At 53.4% G+C, this 10833-nt stretch overlaps 1 protein-coding gene across 4 annotated transcripts; it reads left to right on the top strand.

Moving 5' to 3' along the window:
- The first annotated feature begins 54 nt into the window (after positions 1-54).
- On the top strand, positions 55-5367 carry Fgf8 (fibroblast growth factor 8). Of its 4 annotated transcripts, none has more exons than XM_008845603.2 (6): positions 55-296; positions 397-433; positions 949-1035; positions 1259-1439; positions 3907-4013; positions 4875-5367. In XM_008845603.2, exons 1-6 carry the CDS (start codon positions 265-267, stop codon positions 5163-5165), a joined length of 735 nt encoding a protein of 244 aa, XP_008843825.1. In that variant the 5' UTR covers positions 55-264; the 3' UTR covers positions 5166-5367. The 4 variants fall into 4 exon arrangements, with proteins under 4 accessions (XP_008843825.1, XP_008843826.1, XP_008843829.1 ...); XM_008845604.2 differs by having other exon boundaries at positions 1292-1439; positions 4875-5348; XM_008845607.2 differs by lacking the exon at positions 949-1035 and having other exon boundaries at positions 1292-1439.
- The last annotated feature ends 5466 nt before the right edge of the window (positions 5368-10833 follow it).

The raw sequence follows: 10833 nt of genomic DNA, 5'->3' as shown, positions 1-10833 counted from the left end.
ACCCACCCCGCGGGCCCGTTACCCTCCCGCCTGCTCGGGCTCCTGAGCAGCCAGCGGCCACCGGCTCCAGCAGCGGCGCAGAGCGGATCGGCGCGCGCTGCGAGCACGACATTCCACGAGACCCGCAGAGCCGCGTCGGGATCACCGCTGGGCTCCCGCACCCGGACCTTCCTCGGCCTCCGCCTCCTTGGCTCGTCACCCCGCGGCCGCCCGCGGGACGGCGTGATCGCGCCTGGGCTCTCGGTGCTCCCGGGGCCGCGCGCCATGGGCAGCCCCCGCTCCGCGCTGAGCTGCCTGTGAGTACTGCGGTCGCCCCCGCGTCCCCGTCGGCTAGCTCCTGCCTTGCCCTCTGCGCTCACCCGGCTCTTCTCTCCTGCCCGCTTTTGTCTCCCACAGGCTGTTGCACTTACTGGTTCTCTGCCTCCAAGCCCAGGTAAGGAGCGCGGCGCAGAGGCTGGGGGCCCGCGTGGGCAGGTGGGGGACCCGGCTGATAATGTCGAGCAGGGGCAGGAGGACCCCCCCTAGGGCCAGAGCTGCAGGGCTGGAAGGAATTTTACAAATCCTACTCCAAACTACCCTGAGCAGGGAGCTAAGGCACAGAGAGGCAGTGCCCTGCCTAAGATCACACAGCGAGTGAGTGGAGAGACTAGAACCAAGGGTTTGAAGCCGTTCGGGTGGATGGGAACTCTACAGGCAGCCACACCTGGCCTCTGAGGAAGGGGAGAGGGGAAGCTGGAGTCGGGGGGATAGTTGTGGTCAGGGGAAATCGGGATGACTGCAGCACGGATCCTCTCCGCTGCCCTCTGGGGAGACCTGTGGCTGGTTTGGGCCAACGATCATATGTCTAGGCCCTCTGCGCTCTCAACATTTGCTCCATAAATTTGTCTTTATAAATGTCACGGGTCGGGTAGCGCTGCCTCGCTACTTAAAAGCACCCTGCTCCTCTAGGAAGGCCCGGGCGGGGGGCCTGCGCTGGGCAGGGAGCCCGCTTCCCTGCTCCGAGCTGGCCGGGAGCCCCAGGGTGTTTCCCAACAGGTGGGTCCAAATTCTCCTCATCCCGGGTTCATCCATCCTGGGCTGGGACTGTGCGACTTCCCCGCGGGGTTTGGTGGCCTGAGCCGGCATGTTGGGGGGATTCCCCCAGTCCCTGCTGGCTGCCTGGCGCAGCGGGAGGGGGGTCAGGGTTATGGGGGCCACTTGGGCCCCTGGGCGGAGTAGCATTATAATGGCGTGCTGTATATTTTTCAATTTCCTAAAGGTAACTGTTCAGTCCTCACCTAATTTTACACAGCATGTGAGGGAGCAGAGCCTGGTGACGGATCAGCTCAGCCGGCGCCTCATCCGGACCTACCAGCTCTACAGCCGCACCAGCGGGAAGCACGTGCAGGTCCTGGCCAACAAGCGCATCAACGCCATGGCAGAAGACGGAGACCCCTTCGGTAAGGCGCACTGCTCCCGCCTCATTTTAGAGGAAAGGTAGCTTTGTGGACCACGCCGCCCATCACCAGCCCCAATTGCATTGGCCAGGGAGGCCTGCGGGGTCCCCAACTCCACTCAGAAGGGAAGGAGTTAAGGCAAAAAGTGCCTTGAGGGTCAGCTGGAGAAAGCGCTGGAGAAGGGACCCTAGGGAGGACTTGGCCCACAGGTGCCCTCTCTTCCCTGGCCCTCGAATGAATGAATCCAGGAGTCTCCCTTACACCTCCCCCTTCATACACCTCTTCCCAGCTGCAGGTGGAGGCAGAGGGTTCAGGAGAGGGGGCCCAGGTTTAAGGGAAGCGCTTGAAAGAGGATATGTCGCCAGGGCCCACAAAAGGAAAGTGGGAAAGAAAAGGTAGAGAAATCTCCCAGCTTGGAAAAGGGCGATACTACGAACGCTTAAGTTCTTTGATCAGAAGGGTCAATTGCACAGGAGGGCTAGGCCTGGAAGTTAGACTCCCGGCTCCACCAGTCGATACCCCAGGGGGACTGCGGCGGCTCCCGAATCCCTGTGGGGTGGCAGGGTACCGGGAGCTGCTGCCGCAAAGGCTGAGGACTGATTGATTTCTAAAACATTCAATATTCCTGCCTTGAAATGTAGCCAATTTCCAGAGTCCTGGATGTACCAAGAGGAAGGCAAACCCTCTGGGCGGCTGGTTTTTTTTTTTTAGAGAGCGATTATTCTGAGTCTAAAAAACCTTTAAATAATGACCAAGTTAAACAAGCATGAAAGGAGAAAGGAAGACTCTATTAAAATGTAATAAAAAGGTGAGGCATTTTAAAAGCTGAGAAGAAAAATGAAGAATGATATAAAACAGAAAAAGAACCAGCCTTTTTTTTTTTTTTTTTTGAGATGTGGAGTTTGAAAGGAGTTACAAGTCTGTAAATGTTAAAAAAAAAAAAAAAAGAGGTTCAAGATTGTTCTCTAGGAATCTCTGGAGAGACCCCCATGTCTGGCAGAGCGATTAAAACTCTTCTTACTTTCACCTTTTTTAACATTTCCTGAATGCTTTCTCCTCTTCTTGAGCCAGTTTGGGGGATCGAGTATGTCTCGCTGCATTTTTTCTGCATCGACGTAGCTGACTTCCCTTCAAAGCTGGAGAAAGACATAATTTTCCTGGGATAAATCTGTCACTGGGGTGGAAGAATAGGTTTGAAAATGTTAAGCTTTCAAAACGCGGGCTTGGAAAGCCGCTGTAAACTGCGCAGCCTGGCTCCCCAGATCTGACTTGGGAAGGGAAGTGGGGGGGGGTTCTCTGGGTGGGGGTGGGGATAGCCTGCTTGGTGGCCCAGCTCCCCTGCTGGGCTGGCAGAGCCGGCCTACAGGCCCTTTGTCCCTCCAAATTGGCTGCTTGCTGCCCTTCTCAGCTTCCCAACTAGGAAAGGGAACCAATGCCTGGCTCCTCCAGAGTTTACTCTGTTGGAGCAAATGGCCCAGCATCCTTGGATTTCGGGGTGGGAAGGAGAGACCAGTGATGGAATTGGTCTTCAGGCATCAGACTGAGACAAGGCATCCCCTTTTTCTGGTCTATGCCTGCAGAGCAGAAGTAGGAGTCTAAGGCTCCAAGAACAGTTGCATAAGGTGTATAAGCCTGGGGAGAACAGTAGAGATGTCCTAATTGCTACATTAGGGCCCAGGAAGGAGCAGAGGTACCCACTGTGTCCCTATCAGCGCAGCTGGTACTGGAATCTTCAGAGCAGGGTCGTCTCACTCCTTCTCCAGCCAGCTTCCTTTCTGGTCCTGTGAAGCAGCTACCTCTTGTTCTAGGAGGCAGGCATGAGAAGGAGGAGCAGATTGGCTGGGTCCAAGAGGAGGTAGGCAGGAAGGGAAGTAACAGTTGCATTTCCCAGATGACAAGAGGACAGACTGTGGACTTTGGCCCCTGGCTCCATTTTTGTGTCTATGTGAAGAGAGTGAGCAGTCACAGGCTAGATGGTGTGAGAGCTGCTCTGCTGACCTTAGTGCTCCCCTACTCCTGGGATTGGTTTTAGAGATGTGAGGCATGTGTTCAGACATTCTAAGTTGGATGGATGCTCAGAGATCTCTCAAGTAGCTGTGGAATCTCCTCAGATGAAATTTTATTTGACATCTCAACCTAAAAGCTGGCTTCTAGCTTGCAGAGGGGTAAAAGAATGGAGATTTGGCTTCTCAGTTTAATGCACCAGAACCTTTCTATGGAACTGGGCTTGTAAACTGTGATGTGTCTCAGCCCCTTGGTAAGCCCCAAAGTGGGGTCTGAGGCCTAGAGAAACCAGTTGGTCTTTCTCAGGCTGCTGCCTAGCACAAGCTCTGGGCTGGAGCTTGTTTTCTGTTCCTAGCCCTTAGTGTAGTTTCAGGGATGAGACACATCCTTGGGCTGTCTGGGGTGAAGCTGTAGAATGTCAAGGGTCAGAGGTCTTCTAGTGACCATTCTATACCTTCCCTGACAGCAAAGCTCATCGTGGAGACTGATACCTTTGGGAGCAGAGTTCGAGTTCGAGGAGCAGAGACTGGTCTCTATATCTGCATGAATAAGAAAGGGAAACTGATTGCCAAGGTGAGGCCCAGAAGGGAAATGTGCACTGGGGCTTGAGGAGGTAGCTTGGGCTGGCAGAGCTTCTCCAGTACACTTTTGTGCTGCCATCTCAACAAGGTGGGTGGAGAGGCATGGTGGTGCCTTGGTTACCTTGGGGGTGCCTAATGATTGGGTGGGGAAGTAAGGGGGGGAAAAAACAGCTTGAGAAAGGAAAAGCTATGAAGATGAAGGAGGAAGGTTAGGGAAGGGGTTGGGGGGTAGTGATGGCAAATTCCATATATCTTTTTAACAAATCGCCAAATTGCTTTGCTATTATGTCCAATTACATGGTACCAGCATTTGGAATGTTCAGTAAGCCGCAGGCCCAGCCCCTCGGGCGAGCACTGAAATGGCCCCATTAGTCACGGCTCCTCTCCAGCCTTGAGCTCCCCGCTTCCTAGGCTTCAGGGCTTGGGGCTCAGAGACCCTCCCAGACCTCCCCTCCCCCATAATGTGGCTATCCCAGGCCTGAGCCTGAGTCCAAAGGAGCTGAGGGAGGCAGGTGGAGAAACTTGGGCAACCCCGGCCAGACTGGTGGGCAGGAGGCCAGAGCAGGCAGGCTTTAGGCCCCTCTGCCTGCCTCTCTGCCCTGGGCCCAGCCCATCCATAGACAGCCATGTGTCACTGCTGCCCAGGAGGACAGGAAGTTGCCGGGTGGGCTGCGGGTTGTGAGGGATTAGAGAGCGGGTGCCCGGGTAGGAGGTGGGGCCGGGCTCCCACTCCCCTCACCATCTGCTGGGGTGTCCACCTGCTGTCTGGGGCCGCTAGCCCTCTGCCTCGCATGGAGTTGGGGAGGGGAGGCTCGGTAAAGCCACGTCTGCCCCCCCCCCCCACTACCTGCAGAACAACGGCAAAGGCAAGGACTGCGTGTTCACCGAGATCGTGCTGGAGAACAACTACACGGCGTTGCAGAACGCCAAGTACGAGGGCTGGTACATGGCCTTTACCCGCAAGGGTCGGCCCCGCAAGGGCTCCAAGACGCGCCAGCACCAGCGCGAGGTGCACTTCATGAAGAGGCTGCCCCGCGGCCATCACACCACCGAGCAGAGCCTGCGCTTCGAGTTCCTCAACTACCCGCCCTTCACGCGCAGCCTGCGCGGCAGCCAGAGGACTTGGGCCCCGGAGCCCCGATAGGCGGCCGCCCGGCTCCTCCCCCGGCAGTCGCGGACCGGGGAAACTCCAGCCCAGCTTATGCACTCCTGCGAGGAGATGCGGGCTGCACCGCGAGGGCCGGGGAGGAGCTGGGGAGCTGCCTTCTAAGTTGTGGATATTGTTTGCTGTTGGGTTTTTTTTTGTTGTTGTTTTTTAAACAAAAGAGAGGCTCTATTTTTGTATTTCACTGGCTGTGGCGTCTGTCTTCTTAGTTCTCAGGAAAGCCCATTAATGACCTAAGACTGGATTCACCAGACTCCCTGGGGTGAATGAAGGGCTCTCTACTGCAGGCGGGCTCCTGAGGTCCTAGCCCTGGCAGGGCAACGGGCTAGGCCAGCCCTGGCTACTCTGTGCCCCACATAGGGGCAAGGAGCAAAAGATGCAGCCTAGCTAGGTCAGTCCCTTGGGGGGCGGGGTAAGTGAGGTGGTTGTGTACTAGTTGTTATTAAATAACTGAAATATTTATTTAACTTGCATAATAGAAATGTGTATTGGAGACTTATCCTGCAGGGGTTAGCCCCTTCTCACTGTGCTGCCCCAGCTGCAGGTTGCCACCCTCCAGTCTTAAAGACTCCTGTTGCCAGCCTTTCACTGTCTTTGGGGGCAGGGGTTGTTTCCTGGTAAGGCAGCAGGACAAAGGACCAGAGGAGAATATGAGCTGGTCTTGAAGCTCTCAGGTAGGGACCACCTTGTGCTAACAGTTCCCAAGGCCAGAATGATGAACAGGCTGGAGCCCTCAGCCTGTGATTGATGGGGTTGCAAGTCCTTAAGGAAATGGCTTTCTGTAGATCTAGTTGCATAAGTAACAAGTCAAAGACTCCAGAACTGGTTCTTTTGAGAAGCAGGCTCCAAAACTGAAAGAAAAGAGCAGCTGCCAATGTCCAAAATGGAAGTGTGTGGAGGGGACTGGTTGACAATTGTGACATGAAACAAATGTTAACTTTGGGAGATTTGGACTGAGAATTCAGAAAGTGCTGGGCTCAGGTGCTCCTGAAAAGCCCAGAGCACTGTTGTCCAGGAAGAGGATCTAGGCATGGACAGGATCAGAAAGGAGGCTCTGGGGCTGAACATCAGGCCATATTGAAGGAGGCTCAGAAGCAGATCTCCTGTGCCCAGAAATGGCCCACTCTTCACAAGTCAGGCCTTCCATTTTGGCTGCTCCCATAGTCCAAGTACTAAGACAGTCTGGAAACCTCTTCCCTATAGGCCTCTCTTCTTTGGCACCTCACTTGGTATGGGGCAGAGCAGTCAAAGGCTTCCTAAACATGTGGGCGTTCCAGAGTTGCAGCCCAAGCCCCAAGCTCAGCCTGTCCAGGTGGGTCCGGACTTCCAAGACTCAGTGGAAAGTCTGGGGTTGAGAGGTTGAGGATGCCTTAGGCCATAGCCACCCTGTCCTGAGGCCTGCAGGAGGGAGTGAGGACTCTGAATAGAGTGGGGTTCTTCAGGTACATAGCCACTGGGGGAATGAGAAGGGGGCTCCAGATATCTTCTAGCTCCCCCAGCTCTTGGTGCCTAGTCCTTTCCTCTGTTCCCCTCCCCCTTTAATTAATTCTGGGTGAGCAGCCTGGCTTTATTGTGCAAGGAGCTGGGGTCTCACTGTGGGAAAAGTCACACCTTCTGAGCAGCTTCTGATGCCATGCAAATGAAGAGACCGTCCAGGAAACGCTTTCATCTGCTCAGTCGCCTGTCCAGCCCCCAGCCCAGTAATTACCCACATTTCATTTGTTTGAGAGCAGTTCCTGGGGAAAGCCACAGGGTGGGAGGGAGTCTAAGGGGTGGTGAAATGTCAGGCTCTCTGCCTGTGATCCTGGCTACAAAGTGGGGCTGGGCTGGGCCAAGGCTGGTCAGTGGCTAGACCAAAGCTAAACCTCAGGCCTCTGGTCTGGGAACTTTTGAGTCCTCAGAGGTGCGGGGAGGGAACTGGGCCATACTCGAATCTAGGTAGTAGAGGTGAACAGTGCAGAGGACTAGATCTACCTCTACAGAATGAATAGATGCCCTCTGAGAGGCAGGAGAGGTGAGCAGGAGGGCAGGAACTTGCTTCTGAGGCTGCCTAAGGCTTTAGGAAGGAACTGATTCTAGTAGGCCCCTAGGCCAAGGACCCATGGGAGTTGAGCACAGAGCAATGGGAGGAGGCCAGGCTGGAGCACCCACCAATTTGTTTATCTTTGAGTTGCTGCCTCCACAGAGCCCTCACTAATGGGGTTTTACAGCCCACTCAAGCTGCAACTGGCCAAGAATCAATCATTACCGCACTTAGTGGTTTGATAGTTAACAGCCTGAACCGAAGCCAAACTGGTTGTTAACTGTGATAACAACTGATTTCAAGGGGTTATTGCCAGCCCAATATGCTCAGCCCATTTATTTTGGAGAAAACAAGCAGGGATCTGTGGAAAGGCCCAGAAAAGGGAGGAGGACCAGGCTGCCCTCAGCCAAAAGGCAGACCACTGTGTCCCTGAGTCAGCTCTGACTTCAAGAGCTGGGGGGAATAACTGAGGTCTGCAGGGAGGCTTAACCACCTATAGTACCCCCTGAGGGCTGTGTGGCCAGGTCAGTCACTTAGGCCTTCTCCAGCCTGCCTTTCACAACTCCTGCCTTGATTCTTCTTTTTATTGGTCCTTTATTTATTTTTTTTCTTTTGGTGTTTTTGAGACAGGGTCTCCCTGTAGCCCCAGCTGGCCTGGAACTCACTATGTAGACCAGGCTGGCCTCAAACTCACAGAGATCCACCTGCCTCCCTAGTGCTGGGATCAAAGCCTTCGCCACCACACCTAGCTGGTCCTTTATCATTTTAAAATGGGGTCTTGTGTAGCCCAGGCTGGCCTCAACCTCACTATGTAGCCAAGACTAGCCTTGAACTCCTGATCCTCCTACATGTGCCTCCCAAACATTGGGATCATAGGCCTGTGCCACTGTACCCAGCTTGCTCCCATGATGCTCTCACAGGGATAGGCTCCATGGATAGAGGCCCAGACTAGTGGTCAGACCTCTACTTGTCCCCACCCAGCAGGTGGGGCTGGACCGTTCACCCATTCACCTGGGACCTCAGAACTGTGATAAGCCAAACCAGAAACTTGCTTTTCATTTCAAAGCCATGGAAGACCCAATCTAGGTCTTGCCTGGAAGTGCAATTTTTTTTTTTTTTGGTCTTTTTGAGACAGGGTCTCCCTGTAGCACCAGCTATCCTGTCACTCACTATGTAGACCAGGCTGGCCTTGAACTCACAGAGATCTGCCTGCCTCTGCTTCCCAAGTGCTGGGATCAAAGGCGTGTGCCACCACGCCCGGCAAGAAGTGCAGTTTTTTTCCTCTCTCACCCAGGGTCCTGTCTATTCTTCCTGAGTTCCACAATATGGAAGTGGGTTGATGCTGTGGTCACACATATTCTAGAATGCTGCTTATAGCAAAGGACCGTAGGAGTTCTCCACACCCTAGAGATAGACAACCTGTGGCTTAGTAGTCACACAAATAGTGTCAAAGCTAGAGTTAAAAGTCAAGTCTCAGCTGGGTGTGGTGGCGCACGCCTTTAATCCCAGCACTCGGGAGGCAGAGGCAGGCAGATCTCTGTGAGTTCAAGGCCAGCCTGGTCTACATAGGAAGTTCCAGGACAGCTGGGGCTACAGGGAGACCCTGTCTCAAAAAGCCCCCCCCCCAAAAAAAGGTCAGGTCTCCATTCTCAGGTCCAGGCTGCCTCTTGAGGACTGTTGTTCTCACCCTAATGCCAGCCATTTATTGAATGCCTGTTATATGGGGCAGAGAGGATAGGGAGGGAAATAAGAGACAAAAGTCTCTATTAATAATTATGTGCTCATGGAGAGGAGGCAAGAGGGGCATAGTCAACAGGACACAGAGTATCAGACACAAATTCAGCGAGGGGAATGAGTGTGAAGGGTGGTGACTGGCGTAAACAGCTTGATCAAAGAAGGCCTCATTGATAACTTCATGTTTGAACAGACACCTGATGGGGCAAGGCTCTCAGATAGGGGAGGAGCACTCAGGCAGAGGAACAGTTAGCACAAAGGACTATCAAACTGGGGGAGGGGGGACTAGGAAGGAGACCAGCATGGCTGGAAGAAAGTGTAGGGAAGGTTGGGGGGGCTGGAGCTGGAGGAGGAGTGGGTTAGAGGAGGCTAGAACTGAGGTGAGGCCACAGAGAGAGATGGTAAGACAGTGGCAAGAGGGCAGATCGTGCAGGACCATTGAACGGTTTTCTGCTTTGCTGCAGTGAGGTAGCTCCCCATCGTGAGGTTCTGACATGATGTGAAGAAGGCAGGGTTAACAAGATTGCTTTGGCTGCTGTGTTGAGAATGGACAGTAGGGGGGCAAGGGAGACAGAGTTACAAAGTGACCCAGGAGAATAAGTGATTGATAATAGTGGATTGGGGAGAGGTGAGAAGCCATTGGAATTTGGATTTTTTTGCGGGTAGAAGTGATAGGATATGCAAGTGGGTTTCGATGTGGTCTATGAGGGAAAGGCAGCTTGGGGTTACCAAGACTTCTGGCTTGAGCAACTGAAAGAATGGAGGTGTTATTTGCTGAGGAGAAGGTTCCAGGTGGGGTGGTTTTAGAGGGGAGGAAAGGGCATCTGGATTTAGACAAATGAACTTTGAGCTGACTCAGTATTTCAGAGGAGGTGGTGAGTGGGCAGTTGTGTGAATCTGGAATTCTGAGTTGAGTTCTCAAGAAAGGATATAATCAGAGGAATACTGAGTACGCAGGTGAGTTTTGAAGCCAGGAGCCAGAATGGAGTCCCTAGGGAGTGTGTGGAGCTAGAAGAAAAGACATCCATGCTGAAGCCTGAAGCCTCAGGGTGCTTCATCCAGTTGGAGGGAAGATGTTGGAGTGGCAAAGAAGTGTGGCCTGAGGGATAGGAAGAAACACAAGAGACTGTTGTGTCCTGATGAAGCAGAAGAAAGAGCAGTTTCAGGGCCTGAAGTTGTAAGTGACCTAGGGGAAGTTTTATTATCTCTCTGCCTCCTCCACCCCTACCAAACTCAGGGCCAAAAGGAAGTGGCCAAAAAACCAAAGCTGGCTTTGCCTGAACCCTCCTGATTCTTCTCACAATCCTGGCTGTCTTCACTTCTAGAACCTCTCTCTCATCCAGTCTATCCACTGCCCAGCTTCTTTGTTGCTACCACCCTGTTCCAAGTCATCTGTACCTTTGTTTTTTGAGACAGGGTCTCTCACTGAACCTGAAGCTTGCTATCTTAACTAGGCTAGCTGGCCAGTGAGCTCCGGGATCTGCTTGTTTCTACCACTCCCCAACCTCCTGAGTGCTGGAGTTCCAGATGTGCAGCACCACATCTGGCTTTACATGGATGTTGGAGATCTGAATTCAGGTCCTCATGCTTGAACAGCAATTATTTACTCACTGAGCCATCTCCTCAGGCCTGCATCCTCAGTTCTTGTATGGAAACAGCCTCTCTATATAGCTGCTCTCCTTAGTCTCTCTCTTACCCCACTACCGTCCTCTCTGCACTCTGGAATTTTGAAAACAAAGATCTGATTGTGTTACTCCCACCATACCTAGACTGGAATTCAAACTCCTCATAGCCTGCACAATCTCCTACATGTTCTGGCCCTGATCTGCTTTTTAATCCCACTATCTACCCACCTTCCCACTTACCTGCTGTACTCTGGCCTCTTCATAA

The sequence above is a fragment of the Nannospalax galili genome, unplaced genomic scaffold (genome assembly GCF_000622305.1).
Source record: "Nannospalax galili isolate Female #2095 unplaced genomic scaffold, S.galili_v1.0 scaffold161, whole genome shotgun sequence".
NCBI lineage: Eukaryota > Metazoa > Chordata > Mammalia > Rodentia > Spalacidae > Nannospalax > Nannospalax galili.
This window is presented reverse-complemented; position numbering and strand designations above follow the sequence as displayed.

Bases quoted from the DNA above. Each gene is read 5' to 3' on its own strand.
- Fgf8 (XM_008845603.2), top strand. From the start codon at position 265: ATGGGCAGCCCCCGCTCCGCGCTGAGCTGCCT. The intron at 434-948 runs GTAAGGAGCGCG...CTGCTCCTCTAG, and splicing joins TTCTCTGCCTCCAAGCCCAG to GAAGGCCCGGGCGGGGGGCC. The intron at 1,036-1,258 runs GTGGGTCCAAAT...AATTTCCTAAAG, and splicing joins CCCAGGGTGTTTCCCAACAG to GTAACTGTTCAGTCCTCACC.